This window comes from Nomascus leucogenys, chromosome 1a (assembly GCF_006542625.1).
Source record: "Nomascus leucogenys isolate Asia chromosome 1a, Asia_NLE_v1, whole genome shotgun sequence".
In the NCBI taxonomy this organism is placed as follows: domain Eukaryota; kingdom Metazoa; phylum Chordata; class Mammalia; order Primates; family Hylobatidae; genus Nomascus; species Nomascus leucogenys.
Genome location: NC_044381.1, coordinates 80,628,008 through 80,655,921, shown reverse-complemented (window position 1 = coordinate 80,655,921; position 27,914 = coordinate 80,628,008). Strand labels below are relative to the sequence as shown.

Genomic DNA, 27,914 nt, shown 5'->3' with positions numbered 1-27,914 from the left:
GGCTATGCCCGCGTTTTGGTTATTGTGAATAGTACTGGCATGAACATATGTATAAATGTATTTGTTTGAGTACTGGTTTTCATTTCTTTGGGGGATATAGTTAAAAGTGGAAATGTGTAGGTCATACGGTAATTCTGTGTTTAACTTTTTGAGGAACTGCTAAACTGCTTTTCATAGCAGCTGCATCATTTTACATCCCAACAGCAATGTACAAAGCTTCCAGTTTCCCCACATACTCACCAATACTTGTTACTTTCCTGTCTTTTTTCTTTCTGTTAATTATTATAGCTATCCTAGTGGAGTATGAAGTTGTATCTCACTGTGTTTTTGATTTTCATTTCCTATTTTTTGCGATGGGGTTTCACTTTGTCACCCAGGCTGGAACGCAATGGCATGATCTCGGCTCATGGCAACCTTTACCTCCCAGGCTCAAGTGATCCACCTACCTCAGCCTCCCAAGTACCTGGGACCACAAGTGTGTGCCACGACGCCTGGCTAATTTTTGTATTTTTGTTAGAGATGGGGTTTCGCCATGTTGCCCAGGCTCATCTCAAACTCCTGGGCTCAAGCAATCTGCCCACCTCGGCCCCGCAAAGTGCTGGGATTACAAGTGTGAGCCACCATGCCAGGCGAGCATATTTTCATGTGCTTGTTGGCCATTTGTATATCTTCTTTGGAGAAATGTCTATTCAAGTTCTTTGCCCATTTTTCAATTGTGTTGTCTTTTTGTTTTTGAGTTGTAAGAGTTCTTTACAAATTCTGCATACTAGATCCTTGTTAAATATATCATTTGCAAATATTTTCTCCCATTTAGTAAACTGTCTTTTCACTTTCTTGATAATTTCCTTTGATGTACATGAGTGTTTTGTTTTGTTTTTTGTTTTTTTGTTTTTTGAGATGGCGTCTCGCTCTGTCGCCCAGGCTGGAGTGCAGTGGCGCGATCTCTGCTCACTGCAAGCTCCGCCTCCCGGGTTCACGCTGTTCTCCTGAGTGGCTGGGACTACAGGCGCCCGCCACCTCGCCTGGCTAATTTTTTGTATTTTTAGTAGAGACGGGGTTTCACCGTGTTAGCCAAGATGGTCTCGATATCCTGACCTCGTGATCCACCTGCCTTGGCTTCCCAAAGTGCTGAGATTACAGGCGTGAGCCACCGCGCCTGGCCTGTTTTTTTTTTTTTTTTTTTTTTTTTTTTTTTTTTTTTAGATGGACTCTCGCCCTGTCACCCGCGCTGGAGTGCAATGGCACGATCTCGGCTCACTGCAAACCCCGCCTCCCGGGTTCAAGCGAGTCTTCCACCTCAGCCTCCCAAGTAGCTGGGACTACAGGCACACATCACTACGCATGGCTAATTTTTTGTATTTTTCGTAGAGACAAGGTTTCACCATGTTGGCCAGGCTGGTCTCAAATTCCTGACCTCAAGTGATCTTCCCGCCTAGGCTTCCCAAAGTGCTGAGATTACAGGCCTGAGCCACCACACCCGGCCGAGTTGTAAGTTTTGATGAAATTCCAGTTTACCTATGTTTTTCTTTTGTTACACGTTTTTGGTGTCATAGTTAAGAATCTGTTGCCTAATCCAGAGTCATAAAGATTTATCCCTGTGTTTTCTTTTAAAAAATTTTTTTTAGATTTTCTTTCTTTATTGAGACAGGGTCTTACTGTGTTGTCCAGGCTGGTCCTGAACACCTGGGCTCAAGTGATCCTTCTGCCTTGGCCTCCCAAAGTGCTGGAATTACAGGTGTGAGTCACCACACCCGACCCCTATGTTTTCTTCTGAAAGTTTTTAGCTCTTATATTTAAGTTGTTGACCCATTTTGAGTGTATATATGGTATGAGATAAGAGTCCAACTTCATCATTTTGCATGTAGATATTCAGACGTCCTAGCACTATTTGTTAAAGAGACTATTCTTTACCTATTTAATGGTCTTGGCATTCTTATTGAAAATCAGTTAACCATACATATATGGGTTTAGTTTGGGGCCCACAATTCTATTTCACTGGTCTATATGTCTGACCTTATGTCAGTACCACACTGTTTTGAATACTGTAGTAAATTTTGAAATCGGAAAATGTGAGTCCTTCCACATTGTTCTTCTTTTTTAGTATTGTTTTGGCTCTTCAGGACCTTTTGCAATTCCATATAAATTTGAGGATCAGCTTTTCAGTATCTGCAAAAATGCAATTAGAACTTTGACAGAAGGGCTGGGCATGGTGGCTTAGGCCTGTAATTCCAGTGCTTTGGGAGGCTAAAATGGGGGGATCACTTGAGCCCAGGAGTTTGAGACCAGCCTGGGCAACATAGTGAGACCCCCATCTCTATAAAACATTAAAAAATTAGCAGGGCATGGTGTTGCACACCTGTAGTCCCAGCTACATGGGAGGCTGCATCAGGAGGATCACATGAGTCCAGGAGTTGGAGGCTATGGTGAACTATGATTGAGCAACTGCTAGATGCACTCCAGCCTGGGTGATAAAGCGAGACTCCACTCCCCACCCACCGCCAAAAAAAAAAAACAAACTTCAATAGGGATTACATTGACTATAGATCACTTTAGATAATAGTGCCATCTTAACATATTAAGTTTTAATGTATTAAGTCTTCTAATCCATAAACGTGGGATGTCTTTTCATTAATTAGGTCTTTTTTTTTTTTTTTTTTTTTTTTTGAGATGGAGTCTCTCTCACTCTGTCGCCAGGCTGGAGTGCAGGGGTGCAATCTCAGCTCACTGCAACCTCTGCCTCCCGGGTTCAAGCAATTCTGTTGCCTCAGCCTCCCAAGTAACTGGGACTAGCGCACGCCACCACGCCCAGCTAATTTTTGTATTTTTAGTAGAGACAGGGTTTCACCATGTTGGCCAGGATGGTCTCGATCTCTTGACCTTGTGATCAGCCCGCCTCAGTCTCCCAAAGTGCTGGGATTATAGGCATGAGCCACTGCACCTGGCCTTAGTTAGGTCTTTAATTTCTTTCAGTAAAGTTTTATAGTGTTCAATGGACAAACCTTTCACTTCCTTAGTTAAATTTATTCCTAGGTATAGGTATTTTATTCTTTAGGATGCTATTGAAAATGGAATTATTTTTCTTACTTTCATTTTAGGATTTTTTTTGATTGCTGGTATATAGAAACAGCTGATTTGTGAGTGTTGATCTTATACCCTGAATTCATTTATTAATTCTAATATGTTTTCTTCATGGATTATTTGGGATTTTCTATCTTTAGGATCACTTCATCTGTGAATAGGGATGTAGTAGCCCCCCTCATCAACAGAGGATATGTTCCATGACCCCCAGTGGGTGCCTAAAACTGTGGATAGTACTCAACCCTATATATACTGTTTTTTTCCTGTACATAAGTATCTATGATAAAGTTTAATTTATAAATTAGGCACAGTAAAAAAAAAAAATATCACTTTATCTAATTTGTTATTTCCTTTAGTCATTAAGATCTGTAGTCTTTTTTGTCTGCTTACTGATGAAATTCTTTTTTACTTTGACACTTAGAAGTTCAGAATTCTGTTATTCAGTGGGGAGTAAATATGAAAGTCATCATGTAGTCAGAACTGGATCAAGCGTTCCCCCCAATTTTTTTTTTTTTTTTTTTTTTTTTTTTTTTTTTTAGACAGAGTCTCACTTCGTCACCCAGGCTGGAGTGCAGTGGCGCGATCTTGGCTCACTGCAACCTCTGCCTCCCAGGTTCAAGCGATTCTCATGCCTCAGCCTCCCAAATAGCTTAGACTACAGGTGCGTGCCACTACACCTGGCTAATTTTTGTATTTTTAGTGGAGACGAGGTTTCATCCTGTTGGCCAGGCTGGTCTCGAACTTCTGATCTCAAGTGATCTGCCTGCCTCGACCTTCCAAAGTGCTGCTGGGATTACAGGCATGAGCCACCGTGCTTGGCCCCAAAATGTTTTTTTTTCCATAAAAAAATCTAGAGAACATATCATAAAGGTAGAGACTAATGACCAAAAAAAGTCAGTCAATAAAAATGACTTATTTTGTTTTCTTTAGTCACCTCATCCCAGTGAAATCTGAAGGTGCCATGGAGCAGAGAAAAGGAAAGCCTCATAGCTTCTTTAGCCTCTGCATCTGGCTTGATAACATTCCAACTCTCCTTTGTAAACACCGTGGACATAGTAAAGTTGAATAAATGTGGGTTAAGTCATACTTGGTTTCATTGCTCCTATTTAAAATCTCTACCCTTCCCCTCCCTACCTTCAGCCCTAGCTTCTGAGACTCTATAGGTGATTTTTTCTTCAGTGTGTTGTGTATAAAGAACTCTTATCAGTAATTTTGTACATTTTTACTTCCTTATAGGGTCCAAGTTAAAAAAGAGAAGGAAGCGCAGAAAGAGTTTTTTTAAGTTGACTTTTTGTTTTTACTTCTTTGGTTCTGTTTTTTTTTTTTTTTTTTTTTTTTTTGCTGTCAACAGCTTTTTAGAAATTAGACTTTAAAGGTTTTCAAAGACTTTAAAGGTCAAGTCCCTGCTGTAGAGACAGACACCACTGTTACCTCTCACCTAGATTATACCAACAGCCTCCTAACTGTCTCCCTGTTTTTGCCTTACTCTCTTAAAATTTAATCTCTGCATAGCAGCTTTACTCAAAACCCTGCAGTGGCTCCCCATTTGATTCACAATAGAAGCCAGATTTCTTATGGTGGCCTCCCAGGCTGTACTTGATCTGGCCCCCTATTACCTCCCTAACCTCTTCTACTTGCTCTCTCTACTATGGCCACAGCTAGCCTCCTTGCCAGTCATACTTGGTGATCAGAAACTTTGCTCGCTGATTCGCCTGCCTAGTATATGCTATTCCCACAGATAATCTGCTTGGCAAGTATACTCACCTCACCTCCATTCCCTCTTGCCTCAAATCTCAACTTCTCAATAAAACCTATGCTGACTATCTTCTATTTAATACTGTAACCTGCCCCATTTACACTCTGAAACTCATGACCCTATTTTTATTTCTGTTTTAATTAAGATAGACTTGTTTATACTGTGGCAATGACTTAATCCCCAAATTGCAATGACTTAACACAATAAAATCTTGTATCTTGGCCAGGAGTGGTGGCTCATGCCTCTCATCTCAGTACTGTGGGAGGCCAAGGCGGGCGAATTGCTTGAGCCCGGGAATTTAAGACCAGTTATGGGCAACATGGCGAGACCCTGTCTCTGCAAAATATTAAAAAAAAAAAAATCAGCTGGATGTGGTGGCACACCTCTAGTCCCAGCTACTCTGGAGGCTGAGGTAGGAGGGTCGCTTGAGTCTGAGAAGTGGAGGTTGCAGTGAGCTGAGATCATGCCACTGCACTCCAGCCTGGGCAACAGAGCAAGACCCTATCTCAAAAAAAAAAAATCTTGTTACAAATCCATTATGCGTTAGCAAACAGCTTTGTCCACTTTGACCCTCAAGGACCTAGGCTGATGGAAGCTTGCCCGTCTTGTGATGCATCTCAACATGTAGTTTCCCAGGGTCACATCTATAGGAAAGAGAGAGTTCAGGCCAGGCGCGGTGGCTCACGCTTATAATCCCAGCACTTTGGGAGGCCGAGGCGGGCAGATCATGAGGTCAGGAGATCAAGACCATGGTGAAACCCCGTCTCTACTAAAAAATACAAAAAAATTAGCCGGGCGTGGTGGCAGGCGCCTGTAGTCCCAGCTACTCGGAGAGGCTGAGGCAGGAGAATGGCGTGAACCCGGGAGGCGGAGCTTGCAGTGAGCCGAGATTGCGCCACTGCACTCCAGCCTGGGCGACAGAGCGAGAAGATTCCGTCTCAAAAAAAAAAAAAAAAAAAAAAAAAGAGTTCAAAGGAAGATTGAAAGTGGCATAAGTCACTTTTTTCCCCAGCTCACTGGCCAAAATTAGTTGCATGACCCTAATGTAAGTGAATCCAAAATGTAGGAGGAGCACAAGGAATATTAATGAGCATTACTATTTCTTCAACACATGTTCTCTTTTTATTTTCTCCATGCTACCTATCAGGTTTTATTATATGATTTATATATTTTATATAACTTATACATATTCACATATCATATCATTTGCATGCTTTTGTGTTTACTATTTAGTGCCTCCTCTAGCAAGAATAGGAACTTATACTCCCAGAAAAGAATATAATTATTCTCCCAAGGAATATTTAGAATGTGAAATTAGTAGAACTTGATTGTTCATTGAATACAACGGCTAAGGAAAGAATTAAGGATAATTCATGTTTCTCATTTGGATTACATGGTTTTTGGTGTTTCCAAATGAAATAGGGAATATCAGAGGAGGAACAAGTGTGGGTGATAGGATGATGAGTTTGGTTTGAGGTATAGTGGGTTTACTGCCATAGGGACCTCAAGGTGGAGATATGTGCAGAGTTGGATATATGGTTCTTAAACCCAGGGAAATGGGTAGGTCTTCAGCATGCCTAGTAGTAGTTAAAAAATAAGAAAAGGGGCCAGGTGCATTGGCTCACTGCACCTGTAATCTCAGCACTTTGCCAGGCCAAGGTGTGTGGATCGCTTGAACTCAGGAGTTTGAGATACCCATCTGTAGTCCTAGCTGCTTGGGAGGCTGAGGCAGGAGGATCACTTGAGCCTGGGAGGTTGAGGCTGCAGTGAGCCGTGATTGTGCTGCCGCACGTCAGCCTTGGTGACACAGTGTAAGACCCTGTCTCAAAAAAAAAAAAAAAAGGAAAAGGTAAGACTGTCACTAGCTACTAAGGACAGAATCCTTCTTTATACTAATGTTTAAAGAATAAAAAGAGGAAGATACGCTCTTGTGTGGGAAATGCAGCAAAAAATAAATGTTGAAAGGGGAACCAGGAGAGTATGAAGCTATGACTATCAAGGGTATTTAGAGTTTCAAGGAGAAAGTGAGGGACCATGTTAAATGTAGTAGATATGTAAAAAAAAAAAAAAAAAAAAAAAAACCAAAAAACAACAACAAAAAACAACTGTGCCTGTAGTTCCAGCTACTCAGGAGGCTAAGGCAGGAGGATCACTTGGGCCCAGGGGTTCAAGATGATAGTACGTGATTATCACACCTGGGAATAGCCTCAGTACTCCAGCCTGAGCAACATAGTGAGACCCTGTCTCTCTAAAAAACAGAACAAAACAAACCACCAAAAAACAATTTCGTACTAAATATTTTCTACTCTTCTTACAAGCTTACTTAAGTCCTTGCTCCTTTATTTCAACCCAGCTTCCCTAACCACCTTGGCTTCAATTTCATTAAGAAATTTGAAGTCATCAGGCATAAACAGCCCCAAATGTGCCCTCCCTTCTTCCCTTTACAAACTTACCACCATGCCCATCCATCCTTTCCTCTTTCTCTCCAATCTCAGGACATTCACAGCCAACTCTTCCACTAGTGCCATCGATACCAAGAATTGTCTACACTTTCTGTTTATGCTTTTTCCCTTTTATGATTTCTGCTCCTAATATTCCACGAAAAGTTTTCTCAGTAAGGGGACCATTTGAAATTTTAGTCGATGGGGTGAAAGTGAAAAATTAAGTACAAAGTGTTGAATACTGAATGCAAGGTAGGGGAATAGCAATATAAATTGCAGATAGCAGTCACTGATGAAGTGAGAGGGAGATAATGCCAATCCTCCTCCCCAGACAACTGAAGACATTTACATGGACTAGATTCAGGTACTATTCCAGAGGCCCTTTCATTTTGGTGGCCATATTAAAAGTATGTCTCTTACCTGTCCTCCTCCTCCTATACCATGCCAGTGATGGAATCTTCATTGTAGAAGCAGAAATGAACCAGTTCCCACAATAAAGAATATAGACAAATGAGATTTCATTCATTTGCTCATTTGTGGAAAAGTATTTCTTGAATGTCTGCCATGTGCCATACTCAGGGTTAGGTGCTGGGAATATAATGGGGAGTAAAAACACAAATTTCTGTTTTAGTGGACTTTATAGAATAGTGATTTGATTTGTCTTTTGTTTGTTTATATCTAACTTAAATTTGTTTAACTAATTTTACTTTTTTTCCCCTTTAGTATCCTCTTATATATGGACTGATTCTTATTCCCTGCTGGTGTTGTCTAGTTTGCCTAAGTAGAATTTACATGGGAATGCACTCCATTCTGGTAAGGAAAATGTTGTCTTCTTAATACTTTATTTTTTATGACATTGACAGGAAATTTTATAATTTTTAATCATTTGCAAACTTACCTGAAGCCTAAATGAGAAAATATTGTAAGTCGTCTTTGTTTTGCTAAAATATCAACATGATGGTTTATGAAGTGTTAATGTAGTAGTCACATTTTTCATAGAAACAGTTTCCAGCAATCACAATAGCCAAGTATTATAATCAAGATAACGTTTCTTCCTCCTTCCAGTCTCACTTTTATTTTCCTTTGCAGTCTTTTCTGTGTCTCTCTTATCACTGAGTCAAAACCAGCAATGTGACTACAGAAACCAAGGAGAGCTCCTAAGTATTGTTGAAGAACTAGTGACTAGAAACTATGTGAACTTAAACTTTCCAGGTGCCATTTGTGTTTATATTAAACTCTACTTTTCTTCTCTTTCCCTTCAGTATGTTAGGACTCACAGTGGACATTGTGTTTTGCGAATGCAATTCGGTTCCCAAAGCAGCAGCACAGGGACCCTGTACTATTTGCAGCCACACCCATTCACTTTCCCTCCTCGCTATCCCTTTTGACACCCCCTTAGCTCTGGCCTGCAACATATCTTGACCAGATTACTGTGATAGTGTCTTAATTAGTAGCCAACTTCCAGTTTGACACTGCTGTACCAGTATTCAGTCTGTTTAGTAGACTTTCCAAAACACAAATACGATGCCATACTGAATTATTAGGTTTCCTCCAATGCAAAGGGTTTCTTACCTCCATAACTTTACAAATGCTGTAACATTTACTTGGAATGCCCTTTTCACTTTCTTTAACTTAACTATCCCATTCATTCTTCAAGACTCACTATAGATACTCTTAACCCCTCAAAGCCTTATTACCTTCTCCATCTTCTCTTTCTCAAGACTTGTGAGGTGACCCTTCCCCACTTATCCTAAATTGCAATTGCTTTTTTCCTTATCTGTCAAGGATACTAGACTCCAAGTTCCTTGAGAACAGCAACTGTGTGTTTTAACTCTACCTTTAGCATCCAACAAGGTGTCTCATGAGGCATCTATGAATGAATTGTGTATTATGGAAATAAAGGATCAGAAAAAAAGGTGGAAGAATTCATGGAATTCTAGTTTCTAATGGGTCATATCAGTTTTTTTCTTGCCCTTAACAACTTAACATTTTTAGAATTTTTTCTCATATTATTTCATTCTCTTATTTCTTAGTTATAGAAATGTTGGTTTCTATCTCAAATTTCTTGCTTCCAGCACCTGCTCCTTCACAGATAAATTTCCAGAAGTCCCAAACACTATTTTATTTTGTTGGGAGGCAGGGTGTGCTGTAATTTTGGGGTTGGCCATTGTTTCTAGGTTTTTTAAAATTTTAATTTTAGATTCAAGGGGTACATAAGCAGATTTGTTTGCAAAGGTATATTGTGTGATGCCAAGATTTGGGCATCTATTGATCCTATGACCCAGGTGGTGAACGTAGTATCCAGTAGGAAGTTTTTCAGCCCTTTCCTTCCCCTCTCTCTCTCTTCTCTCCTTTTGGAGTCCCTACCAAACACTTTTTTTTCTTTTTGAGACAGAGTCTTGCTCTGTTGTCCAGGCTGGAGGGCAGTGGCGCAATCTTGGCTCACTGCAGCTTCTGCCTCCCAGGTTCAAGTGATTCTTGTGCCTCAACCTCCTTAGTAGCTGGGATTACAGACACGTACCACCACACCCGGCTAATTTTTGTATTTTTAGTAGAGACAGGGTTTCACCATGTTGGCTGGTCTCAGACTCCTGACCTCAGGTAATCCACTTGCCTTGGCCTCCCAAAGTGCTGGGATTACAGATGTGAGCCACTGCACCCAGCCCTAAACACTATTTTAATAAACAAATTATTTGTGTTTGACTTTTTATAATTGTATTTAATATGAATTGTGAATTTACATACAATTCTTTCTGACTAATCTCTCCTAATTTTGTAATCAGATTAAGTATCATATTTTTATGCAAAATCAAATACTTGTTACAAGAAAATGTTTTCTATCTTCTGTGTGTTTTTAGAATTATTCTGTTCCACCCCTAAAAGTTAGCATCACTACTTCTAAAAAACCTACCAAATGGTTATGCATCTTTAGTGATAAAAAGTGAATTCCTGGTATTTCTTGGAGAAAAAGATATTAGATAATATCCCTTGACTCATTATCATCATACAAGGAAGAAAAAGAACCTATGTGATTACATTGAATATGTAATCTCAAAGATACTGCTTTTGTTTGTTTGTTTGTTTTCGAGATGGAGTTTTGCTCTGTCACCCAGGCTGAAGTGCAGAGGCGTGATCTCAGCTCACTGCAACTTCCGCCTCCTGGATTCAAGGGATTCTTCCAAGTAGCTGAGATTACAGGTGCATGCCACCATGCCCTGATAATTTTTGTGTTTGTAATAGAAACAGGGTTTCACCATGTTGGCCAGGCTGGTCTTGAACTCCTGACCTCAGGTGATCCACCTCAGCCTCCCAAAGTGCTGGGATTACAGGTGTGAGCCACCATGCCTGGCTGATACTGTTCTTTTTAAAAAATGAAATATTTAGTTGGGTTAGTCAAATATCCAGGATGGACAACATCTGTTCTTTTTTGTTTGTTTGCTTTTTTAGAGGCAAGGTCTTGCTCTGTCACCCAGGCTGGAGTGTGATGGTGCAAACATAGCTCACTGCAATCTCAAATTCCTGGGCTCAAAGAGTCCTCCCACCTTACCCTCCCGGGTGTCTAGGACTACAAACATGCATCACCATGCCCAGCTAATTTTTACATTTTTTGTAGAGATAAGGTCTAGCTATGCTGCCCAGGCTGGTACCAAACTCCTGGTTCAAGTGATCTTTCCACCTCAACCTCTTAAGGTGCTGGGATTACAGATGTGAGCCACTATGTCCAGCCTAACACTAAGAGTTTTAACAATGGTTATTGTTAGGTAAAAACTGCCTGTTATTGTTTATCTATAATTTTTACTTTTTCTGTAGTGAGCGTGTATTAAATGTGTATTTTAATGAAAGAAGATAGATACTTCAAAAGTCATCCCTAAATCATGGCTTTTATAATCAAAAACAATGTATTATAACAATACATTTTGTTGTCAGAAACTCTGTTGTCATCATTGTCATATTTAAACTGGAACCAGGACACCTGAAATATATTATAGTTAAAATAAAAACAAAAAAGCCATTATGAGATAGGAGACCTGAATTTCAGTCTCAGCAAATCACTAGCCTCTCTATGTTTGATCACTATAAATGAAAAAGAATTTCAAATTTAATACGTAATAAATCTTCATTAAATGTATGGTATTTAATATCATCTACCATAAATTGATGATAACGTGGAGTATTCCATTTAGATGTGTAATTAACAACTTTTGGGGTATAAGAGTTATTTATAATAATAAATAGCTAAAAGTATTTGCTAAATTTCCTTTTAGGAAATTTGCTACTTTGAACTCTTTGTTACCTTTAACATTAATTGTTCTTTATTGCATACTTTGTGCTCTAACACTTAAAACCACTTAGTTACACATTTTAATGTTATCCATTATATTGAAATCAAAATGATAGCCAACATGGTTATGTCGTAAATTTGAATGTTTCTTTTTCTGATTCTACTGGATAGAAGTTCAATATACCCTATCTAGGGAAATATAAACAATTTAAAAACTCAAACAGAAAAGGAAGCAGATTTGTCTAGTTTCGTAGCAATCTAAGTTTTGTTTTGTTTTTTTTCCTGGTCAGACAAGGTGTGGAACAATCTAGGTTTAATACTCGTGGAGCTATACACAAAAAGTAGAGGACAACAAATACTGGATTTTTTATGTCAATTGATACATGAGAAGTTATTATTTTAATTCTTAAAGAGATCAAACATAACAATTTAAAGATATTTAATGAATTTTTTCTTTTTTTTCTTTTTGTGAGACAGGGTCTTCTTCTGTTACCCAGGCTGGAGTGCAGTGGCGTAATCTCTGCTCACTGCAACCTTTGCGTCCTGGGCTCAAGCGATCCTCCCACCTCAGCCTCCCAAGTAGCTGGGACCACCATGCCCTGCTGATTTTTGTATTTTTTCTTTTTGTAAGAGACAGGGTTTGGCCATTTTGCCCAGGCTGCTTTCGAACTCCTGAGCTCAAGCGATCCACTCGCCCTGACCTCTCAGTGTGCTGGGATTACAGGCATGAGCCACTGTGCCTGGCCAGTTTTTTCATTTTTTAAGGTACTATAAAAGAAACATTTTACAGTATTGAACATATGCTTATATCTATTATGAAAAAATACATAATTTAAAAAAATATCTGGCTGGGCACAGCAGCCCACGCCTATAATCCCAACAATTTGCAAGGCCAAGGAGGGAGGAGTTCACAACCAACCTGGGCAATGTAGGGAGACTTCGTCTCTATAAAAAATTAAAAAATAAGTTGATCATGGTGGCTTGTACATGTAGTCCCAGCTACTCACGAGGTCAAGGTGGGAGGATTGCTTGAGCCAGAAAGATTGAGGCTGCAATAAGCTGTGATTTTGCCACTGTACTCCAGCCTGGGCAACAGAGCAAGATCCTATCTAAAAATGAAAATAAAAATAATTAATAAAAATCTAACTTCAGAGCTGTTAACCCTTCCTTTCACTTAACCTTAGAGTAAATATGTATGGCTTTATATAAAGAACTTATCAGTTGTCATTTTGTCTGAAACATCTGACTTGATGTAAATTCTATGTGAAAAGTACAAAGTTTAGAATATTTTTACTTTAGCATATAACATGAAATTCTAAATCACTCATGAAATTTAAGATGAAAAATAAAGCAGCAGCTTTTATTTTTGTAGCCAAAATCCTATGGGTATTTACCAAGACTTGTGCCTTTAATTATAAGGTAGGGAAGTAAGGGTAAGATAGCAAACAAAGGGAATATAACCTCATAAGGTGAAATTATTTTGGCAATTTGTGCTCTGAAATATGAAGAATTGGCCAGGTGCAGTGGCTCACGCCTGTAATCCCAACACTTTGGGAAGCCAAGGCAGGTGGATCACTTGAGCCCAGGATATCTGGATCAGCCTGGGCAACATGGCAAAACCCCATCTTTATAAAAAAAAAAAAGTACAAAAAGTTAGCCAGGTGTGGTGGTGTGCGCCTGTGGTCCCAGCTACTTGGGAGGTGGGAGGATTGCTTGAGCCCAGGAAGTCGAGGCTGTGGTGAGCCATGATCTTCCCTCCAGCCTAGGCCATGGCCATAGAGTGAGATCCTCTCTCAAAAAAAGAAATATGAAGAATAGAGGTTTGACAGTCACATCATTTGAGATCTCCTTATCCAAATGCATGGTCAGAATTTGAGTCACTTGTGGAATCTTTGAGTAACTGAAATAAAATGCAGTTGATCAGAATTCTTTGGTAATTTTTAGTATGTATCAGTGAGTTTTCTCGGAAGACATCCTGTTCAAAAAACAAAAAAAAATGTTGAGCCTGGGTGTGGTGGGTAATGCCTATAATTCCAACACTTTGGGAAGCTGAGGTGGGGTGGATCACTTGAGCCAAGGAGTTCAAGACCAGCCTGGGCAACATGGAAAAAGTCTGTCTCTACAAAAAAATACAAAATATTAGCCAGGCCTGGTGGCTTGCGCCTGTAGACCCAGCTACTTGGGAAGCTGATACGGGGAGGATCAATTGAGCCCAGGGGGTTGAGGCTGCAGTGAGCTATGACCACGCCACTACACTACAGGCTGAATGACACCGCAAGACCTGTCTCAAAAAAAAAAAAAAAAGTTGAACATTTAGTTTCTCTTCACTCCCAACATTTAATTTCTGATTCTCAAAATGTTAATTTTTGTAACAACCGTGTCAAGTACCTTCGATGTAAGAGGTTAAATAAGCAGCTGTGTGACCTTACTCCAGTTTTCATTGTTTAAAAACTGGTTGATTAAGGTAATCATAAATTTCCATCAAATTTGCACACTTTTGAAAGGGAAAAAGGTGCTTTTAATACCTGTCCTGGGGACAAGAGCAAAATGGGACTCTTCAAGGCAAGCTGTTTCATGTTGGTTGTTACGGTTAAATGTGACAATAATTGTAAAGTATCGAAGCAGTGTTTTTAGTGCAGGAAGTTATTATTCTCCAAAAATGTCTTAGGCCTGGTTCAATAAATTATATATTATCTGCTTCTCTTATAGAGCTCTTGTCAGGTAGAATTATGTAGTCAATGTGATGAGTCTAAAGAATACCCTGTCTTTTTCTTTCTTCCTTTCTTTTCTTTTTTCCTTCTCTTTTTGTTTTTTTATTTTTATTTTTAAAGAATTACCTTAACTGTCTTAATTTAACTAACCAAACATTTATTTCCTGCTTACTTATTTTTCATGCACTGAAAATATATGTATAAATAAGGTAAAGTCTTTGCCTTTGAGTAGTCACAGTCTAAATATGCAGTATGTAATAAACAGTGTAGTGCAATTGTTTTCAAGCAGGGATGTACATTAGAATCACTGGGGAGATTTTTTAAAAATACTGATGCCGTACCCCCACTTCAGTTCAATCATAATCTCTGAATATTGTCCCAGGCATCAGTATTTTTATCAAGTTCTCCACTTGATTTTAATCTACAGCAAGGGTTATGAACTTTTGGTTTCCTGGAGAAACAGATAAGCAAAGAATGAAAAACAGTCATAGCAGGTATGTGGAGGATGCAGTGGAATCAAAGAAGAGAAAATTTCTTATTACAGGGTAGGAGAAGAAAGTTTATGGAGGAGGTAGATGCCTGAGGAGAGTCTCAAAGAATATATAATAGTTTGCCTGAAATATAGGTAGGAAGGATAATTCTAACACAAGAAGAAATAGTCTATAAATTCATTTTGGGATCTGGCATTAAATGAAACTTAATGATAGACAAAACTCAGTTATGAAATGCTTTATATGTTCTTCTAAGAGTTGGAATGAACACATGATATTTATTGCCTTAGTTGACACTTTCTTAAACATTTTGTTAATTGATCACCTCTCAGCCTTTTGGCCAAGATCAAGCGTAAACATTTTGTTAATTGATTGTGTAATATCTTTCCTTGACCTGTTATAAAAGGAATCACTTATTTAAATAAAGAGAATACAATTATAATTTTAAGCAACTTTACTTACTATTGTAGAATAGGAGACTATCAGCCAAAATATGTTTTATATCTAAGTAAAATTTTTAAAATGTTTTTCATGGCTGGGCATAGTGGCTCACACCTGTAACCCCAGCACTTTGGGAGGCCAAGGTGGACAGATTACCTGAGGTCAGGAGTTCGACACCACCCTGCCCAACATGATGAAACCCTGTCTCTACTAAAAATACGAAAATTAGCTGAGTGTGGTTGGTGGCGCACACCTGTAACCCCAGCTACTTGGGAGGCTGAGACTGGAGAATTGCTTGAAGCCAGAAGGTAGAGGTTGCAGTGAGCTTAGATGGTGCCACTGCACTCCAGCCCAGGGAACAGAGTGAGACTCAGTCTCATATAAATAAATAAATAAATAAATATATAAATAAAATATTTTCTTATATCTATAATGTAGTACATCATTTAAAGAGAGGAAAGATATTCATTTACAAGTAATTTGGTAGATTCTGCTAGACAAAACAAATTCATGTGAAGGATTTGTTTATTCATTCATTCATCCATCCAAAAAATATTTGAGGTTGAACAAAACATAGCCTATTTCCCCCACCATTTTATAGTTGAATGTTCAACTGTATTCTCTTTCATAATTATCTGTATCTTCTTCTCCAGCTGTTCTTATATTCCAAAGTATTCTAATTTGGAGTTATATCTCTTTTAGAACAATGGCTTCAAGCACTGCAACTGTGGACCCTGTCATTTCATAACACAATTTTTATTGCATAGAAAAGGAGTAGCGCAGCTGGGCACAGTGGCTCACACCTGTAATCTCATCACTGTGGGAGGCCAAGGCAGGTGGATTGCTTGAGCTCAGAAGTTGGAAACCAGCCTCGGCAACATGGCAAAACCTGGTCTACAAAAAATACAAAAATTAGCCTAGCCGGGCATGGTGATGCACGCTTGTAGTCCCAGTTACTCAGGAGGCTGAAGTGGGGAGGACAACTTGAGATGGAGGTTGCAGTGAGCTAAGATTGTGCCACCAAAGTCCAGCCTGGGTGACAGACCCTGTCTCAAAAAACAAAAAACAGGGAAGCATTCAAGTTCAACCATAATCAATTAACTAATCCAAAACCCAAAAACAACTTAAATGACCATAAGTGGGAAAACTGATAAATTGTATTACATGATTGTGAAAGTGAATGACCGATAACTACATATAATATAATGAATGAATCTTTTTTTTTTTTTTTGAGACGGAGTCTCGCTCTGTCCCCCAGGCTGGAGTGCAGTGGCGCAATCTCGGCTCACTGCAAGCTCTGCCTCCCGGGTTCACGCCATGCCATTCTCCTGCCTCAGCCTCTCCGAGTAGCTGGGACTACAGGCGCCCGCCACCACGCCCGGCTAATTTTTTGTATTTTTTTTTTTTGTAGAGACGGGGTTTCACCGTGGTTCGATCTCCTGACCTCGTGATCCACCCACCTCGGCCTCCCAAAGTGCTGGGATTACAAGCGTGAGCTACCGCGCCCGGCCAATGAATGAATCTTAATGTTAAGTGTAAAAAGCAGTTCACAGGAGACAGCTATAACATTTTTTTTTTTTTTTTTGAGACAGAGTCTTGCTCTGTCACCCAGGCTAGAGTGCAGTGGCGTGATTTCAGCTCACTGCAACCTCCACCTCCGGGGTTCTAAGTGATTCTCCCGCCTCAGCTTCCAGAGCAGCTGGGATTACAGGCATGTGCCACCACACCCTGCTAATTTTGTATTTTTAATAGAGATGGGGTTTCACCATGTTGGCCAGGCTGGTCTCGAACTCCTGACCTCAGGTGATCCTCCCACCTTGGCCTCCCAAAGTGCTGGGATTACAGGCATGAGCCACCACACCCGGGCCAAACTAGATAATATTTTGCTTGAAAATACGTGGTAAAACGATTTGAAAAAATAGGTATTTATGGCCAGGCCCAGTGGCTCATGCCTGTAATCCTAGCTCTTTGGGAGGCCAAGGTAGGTGGATCACTTGAGCCCAGGAGTTCAAGACCAGTCTGGGCAACCTGGTGTGAAACCTGGTATCTACAAACAAAACAAAACAAACAAAAAATCCCAGGTATTTATTAAGCCAAAATTCATGCTTGCAAATTGCCTCCAGGGAGGAATGCAGAGTGATAGGTTGAGAAACAGCACAATAGTAGATTTGACAATTCTTGTAATATTATAGTTCTTTTGTTGGGAAGTGATTTCATAGATATGAATTTTATAGTTTCATATACACTCTACATGTATTTTGCTATGTATCAAATCCTATGTAATAAAAAATTTTAAGACAAAAACATCAAGCAACTAGTCTGTTGCTTAACTGTATTGAATATTGTTAAGAAAAGACCTGGCCAGGCACGGTGGCTCACGCCTGTAATCCCAGCACTTTGGGAGACTGAGGCGGGCCAATCACGAGGTCAGGAGATAGAGACCATCCTGGCTAACACGGTGAAACCCCGTCTCTACTAAAAATACAAAAAATTAGCCGGGCATGGTGGCGGGCGCCTGTAGTCCCAGCTACTCGAGAGGCTGAGGCAGGAGAATGGCGTCAACCCAGGAGGCGGAGGTTGCAGTGAGCCGAGATCACACCACTGCACTCCAGCCTGGGCAACAGAGCGAGACTCCATCTCAAAAAAAAAAAAAAAAAAAGGAAATGACGATTGTTTTTGAAGACCACTAGTATCCATGAAAAAGTGGTTTCAGTGTAGTGGTGAGTTTAGAGAAAAATCGGAGGTGAGGAAGTAGAGACAGTGAATATAAACATTGATAAGTTTTTCAGTAATAGTAGATCATAGGGTTTTGTTTTGTTATAAGGTAGAAATATGGAACATTTTTGTATGTTGTCAGGAATGATTCAAAAAGTTATTTAATAGCTTCATTTCTTCAAGTAAACCATCTTCTATCAAGTCTACACAATTGCTCCTGCCTAAAACTAGGAACCATCTTTGATTCCTCTCTTTCTTCTTGCTCTTTCTCACATTCAATCCATCATCAAGTTACAGTTGTCAATTCTTTTTTTTTTATTTTTTTTTTTTTTTTTGAGATGGAGTCTCATTCTGTCACCCAGGCTGGAGTGCAATGGCGCCATCTCAGCTCACTGCAACCTCCGCCTCCCGGGTTCAGGCAATTCTCCTGCCTCAGCCTCCCGAGTAGCTGGGATTACAAATATGTGCCACCATGCCTGGCTAATTTTTGTACGTATGTATGTATTTATTTATTTATTTTTGAGTTGGAGTTTCACTCTTGTTGCCCAGGCTGGAGTGCAATGGTGTGATCTCGACTCACCACAACCTCTGCCTCCCAAGTTCAAGCGATTCTCCTGTCTCAGCATCCCGAGTAGTCGGGATTATCGGTGTGCACCACCACACACAGCTAATTTTCTTTTGTATTTCTAGTAGAGACGGGTTTTCATCATGTTGGCCAGGCTGGTCTTGAACTCTTGACCTCAGGTGATCCACCCGCCTCGGCCTCCGAAAGTGCTGGGATTACAGGTGTGAGCCACTGCACCCAGCCTCACTTTTTATTCTTAAGAGACGAAGTCTCACTATGTTGCCCAGTCTGGTCTCCAACTCCTGGGCTCAAGCAGTTTCTACAAAGTGTTGGGATTATAGGCATGAGCCACTGCACCCAAGCTCCTATCACTTTTGAAATAAAATCTCCTCTCTTACCTAGCCTACAAAAGCCTTTGCACTTGATATTCCCTCTACCTGGAACACATTTCCTCTGCCTCTAAATATAGGCTCCCTTTAGAATCAGATCTGTGCTCAAGTGTCACCACCCTCAGACAGGCTTCCTTAATCAATCAGTACTCTAATCGGGTCCTTCATCATACTATTCTATTGTCCTGTTCTAGTTTCTTCATAAGATTCATAACAATCTGAAATCGTAATATTTATCTGCTTTCTTATGTGGTTATCAACAGTCTTCCTCTGTTATTCAGGCTGGAGTGCAATGGCATGATCTTGGCTCACTGCAATCTCCACTTCCTGGGTTCAAGCGATTCTTATGCCTCCATCCCCAAGTAGCTGGGACCACAGGCTGGAGCCACCATACCTGGCTAATTTTTGCATTTTTAGTAGAGACAGGGATTCACTATGTTACCCAGGCTGGTCTTGAACTCCTGGCCTCAAGTGAACCACCCACCTCAGCCTCCCAAAGGGATGGGATTACAGGCATGAGCTACCTTGCCCAGCCACATTCTTGTCATTTTTTAAAGCAATGTGCCCTCAACCCCTAAAATAGGGGTTGGTACTCATAAATATTTGTTCAATGAATGAATGAATGAATGAATGAATGAATGAATGAGAAAAGAAAATTACCTAGGATGTATATCCTGTGTGGTCATGGAGATAATTACATACATAAACATATGAAAATGAAAACCATTTCTTTGAATAATAAGTGTACTTTTCCCCAGAAATCAAAACTACACAATTTTAGCATAGTTTGTTGTTCAGAATTTGAATATAAATTTGTGGATATTATATATATAGTTAATTTATAAAAGGGTAGAATTATGAAAATATAAACCTTTTATTATTAATACAGTTTTTAGTGCCTCTTATATGGTCAGTTAAGAAAGTTTACTTTGAGAATTTGACAACTTTAAAAAATTTATATATATTCAACATTTGAAATGTCAAATATAAGTTATTTTTTAAATGCCAAAAATATTCAGTATTATACTAAACAACGATACTTTTATCTTTTCCTAGGATATTATTGCTGGATTCCTATATACCATTTTAATCTTAGCTGTCTTCTATCCATTTGTGGACCTGATTGACAACTTCAACCAAACTCACAAATATGCTCCATTCATCATCATCGGGCTTCATTTAGCTTTAGGGATCTTTTCTTTCACTCTTGACACCTGGAGCACATCCCGAGGAGACACAGCTGAGATACTAGGAAGTGGTGCTGGAATTGCATGTGGATCTCATGTTACTTATAACATGGGTCTAGTATTAGATCCTTCTCTAGATACATTACCTTTAGCTGGGCCCCCCATTACTATGACTCTGTTTGGAAAAGCCATATTGCGGATCCTCATAGGGATGGTATTTGTACTAATAGTCAGAGATGTAATGAAAAAGATCACCATTCCTTTAGCCTGCAAAATCTTCAATATACCGTGTGATGATATTCGAAAAGCAAGACAGCACATGGAAGTTGAACTTCCTTATCGGTATATTACCTATGGAATGGTTGGTTTCTCTATCACATTTTTTGTTCCTTACATATTTTTCTTTATTGGTATCTCTTGATGGAGAAATATTATTTATGATAAGAAAGGAGGGTATCAGTTACTGATACCCAAAAATATATTCCAGGTAAAGCCAGGTCAGAATTAGGCTTTTGCAGGAATTTAACTTAAATAATTATTTAAGTAAATTCATAAGAGTCAGTGCATTTTATCATTGCACATCCAGATACTGTTTTAGGTGAGCTGAGCTATTTCATTACTGAGAAAATGATAAGTATCCATTTAGAATGTTCATGTAATGTTTGGAGAGTTTTGTATTATGGATTCAACTTATATATAATATATATAAGGTACTAATATGCAATTATATATCTGATATATATTATATATAAAATAATATACCTAAGTGTTTTTTTAAACTATGGGAGTGTATTATAAAATCAATAATAATATGCAAACAGTTGTGCCTGTGTATTTGAACTAAATACAGGTATGTTGTTATTAACAGATATATTTAACATTTATTTACTATGGGAGCCATTTCCTAATTGAATTGCATAATTACTAGACCAGAATACATATGCTACTATATGTTGATTTACTGCCTGTTTTTACACTGCCATTACCTTTCATGTTATCCATGATGTTGAACGTGGGAGGCATTTTTAATGGACCAAATTTTTAGAAAAATTAGTTTTTGGATTTTTTTTTAAGTTCTGTATACTGTTTTGAATGTACTTTATTTGCAACTATTTTGGACGTCAGTTTAATAATTCAGGTACTGAATTTTATTGCTTGCTAATTGTGCCTTTCCGTTGCTAAATTAAGAAATGCTATGTATACTGTGATGTAAAAATAAGACATTAACTTTATCTTAAGTTACATATAATCAAGCAAATATTTTAAAAAATGTATGTCAGGGTGACAGGCATAAAAGTAAATTGCCCTTAACTCTTTAGCCTTTATTTAGAAAGAAATGTGGAATGGGCTAAACTTTCTCACCAATTTATTAGAAAGCTAAATGGATAAATACTTCCCTTTTTGTAGATATTTTTCTGTGCATTGTAAGTTATAGGAACAGGATATATTTTTTGTACATTGTCTTGATTGTTTATACTGCAGGTAGGTATTTCCAGTGAATGGAAACGTAGTTGAAATTTATAGATGGGACAATGCACATACTTCATATGTAAACAAAGCATTTTTCTAAATAATTTGGAAAGGATTGGATTTAGCACTGTTAACTTTTAATACCCATTTATTGGCTATTTAAGGTAAATTATAAAACCTAAAATTAGTATCAGTATTTTAGATCCTATTATTTTTTCAACTTTCTATTGTTTTCACAGTGGAAAATTTGCATATAGTATTAAACTATTCTTTTTTCTGTCTGCCTTTATATTTTGAAGTGTGGTTGTACTTATGTTAACATTAAGTGTATTTGTAGAAAGTTTTTCATAAAGAAGATGATTAACTTTCCATATAAATAAATACCAGGTATGAAATTACTGATTTTAGTGCAATATCTGTATGATTATCCAGAGCTATCACTTCAGATGTTTCTATTTTGGGCACCATAACTATTTGAGCTCATATTTTTATAATTCTGATTGAGAATTTAGGGGCATGGTAATTTTTACCAAAACTGAAGCTGGTGATTTTAAGTAAAGCTACTAAATTTACCCTTTACTTATTAGTTAAAAGGAAACCAAGGCATGTAGGAAAATATTGGTACGTTGGAAAATGTGAAAAGAGCTTTACTTTCAAAATGTATGTTTAATCAATTGAATTTTAGGGACCGTTTCCCATAATTTGGGCCTATGCTATCCTGTTGATTTGTATGTCTAGCTTAAAAAGTATTTGAAAATGTTCCATTTCTTTGTGTTTTATTATTTTCTGTCCTATGACAGTTCTATGCTAAATGTATTTTAAAATAAAAGCCAAATTGAAGATTGAAGAAGGTTTTGCTTTGTTTTGTTTGCCTTCCGGGCAATTGTTTCTGTTTTATCTGGTAGAGATTTTAAAAATATGTCTTGGGTTTTCATTCTAGCACATATTTCCTCTGAAGCGTTTTGTCCAAAATCAAAGTGCTGTTTTGGCAATAGAAGACATTGAAGAAATTCTTTGAGGTACAAACTGACTTTGGTTCCATTTATGATTATTTCTAACATTGTACTTTTAGTAAAAAGTTTAATAATATTTCTTTTAAAAAGCTTACGCACAAAAATGTTTCAGTAAAATGTGACTAATGGTATTGTAGGTAGTTTACTGCTTTTCCATGAATGTCAAGGATTAATCATAAAACTAGGAACAGGTACTTTTTCAAGCAGAATAAAACATATGGACATTTTATTTTGTAATTTTAAAATGCCATGATGTGTGAACTGCAAAAACCAGGTCTGCCAGAAACTAATTATATGACCTAATATAAAACAATGCTACTTCAAGATTGACACGATTATTTTTATTTTATTTTGTAGCTTTCTTTACAAGTAGTGTTTACTAAATATATATTTCAAGGACAGCATAAAAATGAATTCAGTGAAATGAATAGAATTTAAAAGCAAATTTTCCCTCACCCTCCCTGTCATTCATTCCCTTAAAGGCAAATTTTAACAGAGCATTCAATAAAGATAAGTAAATACTGAAGTGGTTTTTTAAAATATATAATCACAAAAATTTTTAAAAGCTACTCAAGTGAAGCAGTGGGAGTGGAGAAAGATATGATCACACAATTTTATATGACAAAGACTTTTTATTGGTAAACAATTTTATTCTCGTTAACAAGGAATGTTTATTCTAGATTTAAAACCTAACATGTGGCCAAGTGTGGTGGTTCATGCCTGTAATCCCAGCCGGCCAGTAAAATGTTTAATCTGGACATCAATAAGGATCAGTTTTTAACATTTTACTTTATAGCTGCATTAGATTTTCTGAAGAGGATTTTTGTTGTTTGATAAGGTTTTTTAAGAAAGGGAAGAGGTAGCAGTTTGAGAAAAAGTAATTAGTAGATATTACTGTGCTGGGTATTTTCTCATTATTTGATCAAGTTCTTCCATTCCTTTTGAAATATATATGAAAGTTAAAAAGAAAAAACTTGGCCAGTCGCGGTGGCTCACTCCTGTAATCCAACAGTTTGGGAGGCTGAGGCGGGCGGATCACTTGAGGTCAAGAGTTTGAGACCAGCCTGGCTAACGTGGTGAACTCAGTCTCTACTAAAAAAAAAAAAAAAAAGACAAAAACATTAGCTGAGCATGGTGGCACATGCCTGTAGTCTCAGCTACTCGGGAAGCTGAGATGGGAGGATTGCTTTAACCCAGGAGGTGGAGGTTGCAGTGAGCTGAGATCACACCACTGCACTCCAGTCTGGGTGACAAAGTGAGACTCCATCTCAAAGAAAAAAGAAAAAACTTTTACACTTGAATTCTGGTTGTCGTTATAATAAGTTATACATAGCACAATAAAAATTTTAACATGCTAATTTTGAAGGACTTTTAGAAAGCTCTTCATTTTAAGCCCACCAGATCACTTTATAAGGAAACAAGCCTTCCTTGTGAGACACACAGGAGGGAAAATTCAAAGAAAAATAAACTTTTTAAAAAATAAAAATGTTTAAGGAAATAAATGTGTTTATTTGTTTATTTAGAGATAGGGTCTTGCTTTCTCACGCAGGCTGGGGTGCAATGGCATGATCACTGCTCACTACAGCCTCTACCTCCTGGGCTTAATCCATCCTCCTGCCTCAACCTCCCGAGTAGCTGAGACTACAGGCATGTACCACCATGTCTGGCTAATTTTTCTGTTTTTATAGAGATGGGGCCTCACTATGTTGCCTAGACTGGTCTTGAACTCCTGGGCTGAAGCAGTCCTTCCACCTGAGCCACCCAAAGTGCTGGGATTGTAGGTGAGCCACTGTGCCAGGCTAGAAATGTTAATTCTTAAATCTCAACTAGCTGGCTTTTCCTAATTTGCCCTTCCCTTGCTTCCTTTCTCTCCCAAATATGGGATTCTACATCTGATAGCAGCAGTCTATGAGCAGAATAAAATATACTTTGATAACTATTATACTTTGATAACTATTGTACTGACTGTTCATGCTAAAAACCCTTAGTGATTGTGAAAGCCTTCTTGCCTATAAATATGAAAACCAGATTCTTTCATTGCTCCAGAGCCCTTTAAGAGAGTATTTTTTTTCCCTTTCATCATTTTTAGTTTTGTTGCATTCTCCTTGGATGTCTAGAAAGCTCATTCTCTGGTACAGCAAGCAACAGGGTATGATAATATTTTTGTTTTTTAAGAGTTTTGTTTTCCTGTTTTCTAAAAATTCAATAAATTTTAAATATTTTCTTTTTTGTATGATGACATTTTCTTAGGAGATATAAAATGGATTCTCTTTTTTTAAAAAAAATTCTCACAATAGAAATAAATTATTAGCCCCTCAATATTTGCATGAAAAGTGACAAAATGCTTACTAGATAAGGGTTTTTAAAAAAATTCCTCAGAGTTGAGGTTTATCCTTTGTCCTAAATTAGGAGTCCTCTTAACTGAAATCTATTGTATCTATCAGTGAAATCTATCACTGTATTAGTCCATTCTCATGCTGCTATAAAGAACTGCCCAAGACTGAGTAATTTATAAAGGAAAGAGGTTTAATTGACCCACAGTTCTGCATGGCTGGGGAGGCCTCAGGAAACTTAAAATCATGGCAGAAGGCACCTCTTCACAGGGTGGTAGGATGCAGTAAGAGTGAGTGGCGAGCGAAGTGGGAAGCCCCTTATAAAACCATCAGATCTCATGAGATCTCACTCACTGTCATGAGAAGAGCATGGGGAAATTGCCCCCATGATTCAAGTATCTCTACCTAGTCTTGCCCTTGACTTGTGGGGATTATTACAATTCAAGGTGAGATTTGGGTGGGGATGCAAAGGCAAAGCATATCAATCACAATCTATCTATGTATTATTTACTTTTTACATTTTCTGTCATTATCCCTATGATGTAAGCTTCATGAGGAAGAAGACCTTATGCATCTTTTTACTTCTGGATCCCTGGGACACAGTAGGCATTCAATTAAGATATGTTGAATGAATTACATGATTATTCAGTCCTTAGGCTTCAATATGTGCATTTTTCTGGGGAAAATTTCTACAACATTCATCAGATTCTCAAAGAGATTAATGATCTAAAAATTTTAATATTGCTTAATAGTATAGTCTACCTGTTTTAAAAGTTTAGGTTGTAAATGAATGCTTCCAGTTTAGTAAGGATTTTGTCACTTTTCATGCAAATATTGAAGGGCTAATAATTTAATTCTAGGAAAGTTTTGTATGTAATTACTACAGTATCCCATTGTATGAATGTGATTTGTACTCAAATTAGTTTTAAGATTTTATTTTTTTAAACTTGAAATCAAATCTGAAAAGAAAATATTCTGTATATACAGGGATATAACTTTTATTTTCTAGTAATAAATGTGTTCCTGAGAATATTATTTTGTACAATTGATCTTTAATTTTTCATAAAACCAACTACATTTAAAAATTTTAAGTGATGTTTATAATTAAAATTTAGATTAAATATATTCAGAGCTTAAATATCAAGTGTTTTTTTTTACTTCAATGAAGTGAAAGGCTACCCTGGTCTCCAAAGGTCTCCAGGCCCAAATTCAGAGGATCAGTGGGGTTGGTGACAATAAGATGGATTACAATTTTCCTATTTAAGGGTTTTTCTCCTTTTTCATCTGGGTTAATTTAAGGGGAAGCATTCACCAAACTCATTTTAATGCACAGTATTTTTGCTCATTTTTGGTTGATATGGTTTGGATTTGTGTCCCTACCCAAATCTCATGTCAAATTGTAATTCCAGTGTTGGAGGAGGAGTCTGATGGGAGGTGATTGGATCATAGGAGCAGATATCTTTCTGGCTGTTCTCCTGATAGTGAGTTTTCATAAGGTCTGGTTGTTGGCCGGGCATGTGGCTCAACGCCTGTAGTCCCAGCACTTTGGGAGGCTGAGGTAGGCAGATCACCTGAGGTCAGGAGTTGAAGACCAGCCTGACCAACCTAGTGAAACCTTGTCTCTACTGAAAATACAAAATTAGCCGGGCATGGTGGTGCATGCCTGTAATCCCAGCTACTTGGGAGGCTGAGGCAGGAGAATCACTCGAACCCGGGAGGTGGAGATGGCAGTGAGCCAAGATTGCACCACTGCACTCCAGCCTGGGCAATAAGAGCGAAGCTCCGTCTCAAAAAAAAAAAAAAAAAAAGATCTCGTTGTCTAAAAGTGTGTGGCACCTCCCCCTTCACCTCTCTTCCTCCTGCTCCAGCTATGTAAGACGTGCCAACTTCCCCTTTACCTTCTGCTATGATTATAAGTTTCCTGAGGGCTCCCCAGCCAGGCCTCCTGTACCACCGGTAGAACTATGAGCCAGTTAAACTCTTTTTTTTTTTTTTTTCTTAAATAAATTACCCAGTCTCCAGTAGGTTTTTTTGTTTTTTCTTTTGAGATGGAGTCTTGCTATCACCCAGGCTGGAGTGCAGTGGCATGATCTTGGCTCACTGCAACCTCTGCCTCCCAAGTTCAAGTGAATCCCCTGCCTCAGCCTCCTGAACAGCTGGAACTACAGGTACACACCACCATTCCCAGCTAATTTTTGTATTTTTAGTAGAGACAGGGTTTCACCACATTGGCCAGGCTGGTCTTGAACTCCTGACCTCAGGAGATCCAACCACCTCAGCCTCCCAAAGTGCTGGAATTACAGGTGTGAGCCACCATGCCCGGCCTCCGGTAGTTTTTAATAGCAGTGCAGGAACAGACTAATACACTGGTTGAAATCTGTGATAACAATCTTAAAAGTAAAAAAACTGAATAATAATCCTGCAACATTTGTTACCATAAAATGTTTTAAATAGCTTTACAAATAAGAATTTTTAAATATTTGCTTCTTAGCAGTATATTCTCAAAATCTTGTTTAAAGTATTCATGAACAAAGGTTGTAAATTTTAAAAATAACAAATTGATTTGGCTGGGCACAGTGGCTCACGCCTGTAATCCCAGCACTTTGGGAGGCTGAGGTGGGCAGATCACAAGATCAGGAGTTCGAGACCAGCCTGGCTAACATGGTGAAACCCCGTCTCTACTAAATATACAAAAATTAGCCAGGCGTGGTGGTGGGCGCCTGTAGTCCCAGCTAGTTGGGAGGCTGAGGCAGGAGAATCGCTTGAACCCAGGAGGCAGAGGTTGCAGTGAGCTGAGATCGTGCCATTGCACTGCAGCCTGGGCGACAAGAGCAAAACTCCATCTCAAAAAAAAAGAAATTGGATGAACCAAAGCATGGAGATGGGAATGTGTTAGACATGTTTGGCAAACAAATAGTAGTTTGTCTGGAGCATCAGGTTACCTACAAGGGAGTAGTAAGTGTAAAGTTGAAAAGCTTGTTAAAATATCCAGTAAACAATAGGTGTGGTGAAGTGTTGTCTTTCTTTGCCAGTAGAAGGGCT

The 27,914-nt window shown here is 38.5% G+C and overlaps 1 protein-coding gene across 1 annotated transcript in view; it reads left to right on the top strand.

The window, feature by feature from the left end:
* The window catches only part of SGPP1 (sphingosine-1-phosphate phosphatase 1), a 45,582-nt gene extending 23,212 nt beyond the window's left edge, over positions 1 to 22,370 (top strand). The window contains exons 2-3 of the mRNA XM_030811972.1: positions 7,999 to 8,088; positions 19,926 to 22,370. Coding sequence (XP_030667832.1) covers positions 7,999 to 8,088; positions 19,926 to 20,477 — 642 coding nt within the window. The 3' untranslated portion in view covers positions 20,478 to 22,370. The remainder of the gene's footprint in view (positions 1 to 7,998; positions 8,089 to 19,925) is intronic.
* The last annotated feature ends 5,544 nt before the right edge of the window (positions 22,371 to 27,914 follow it).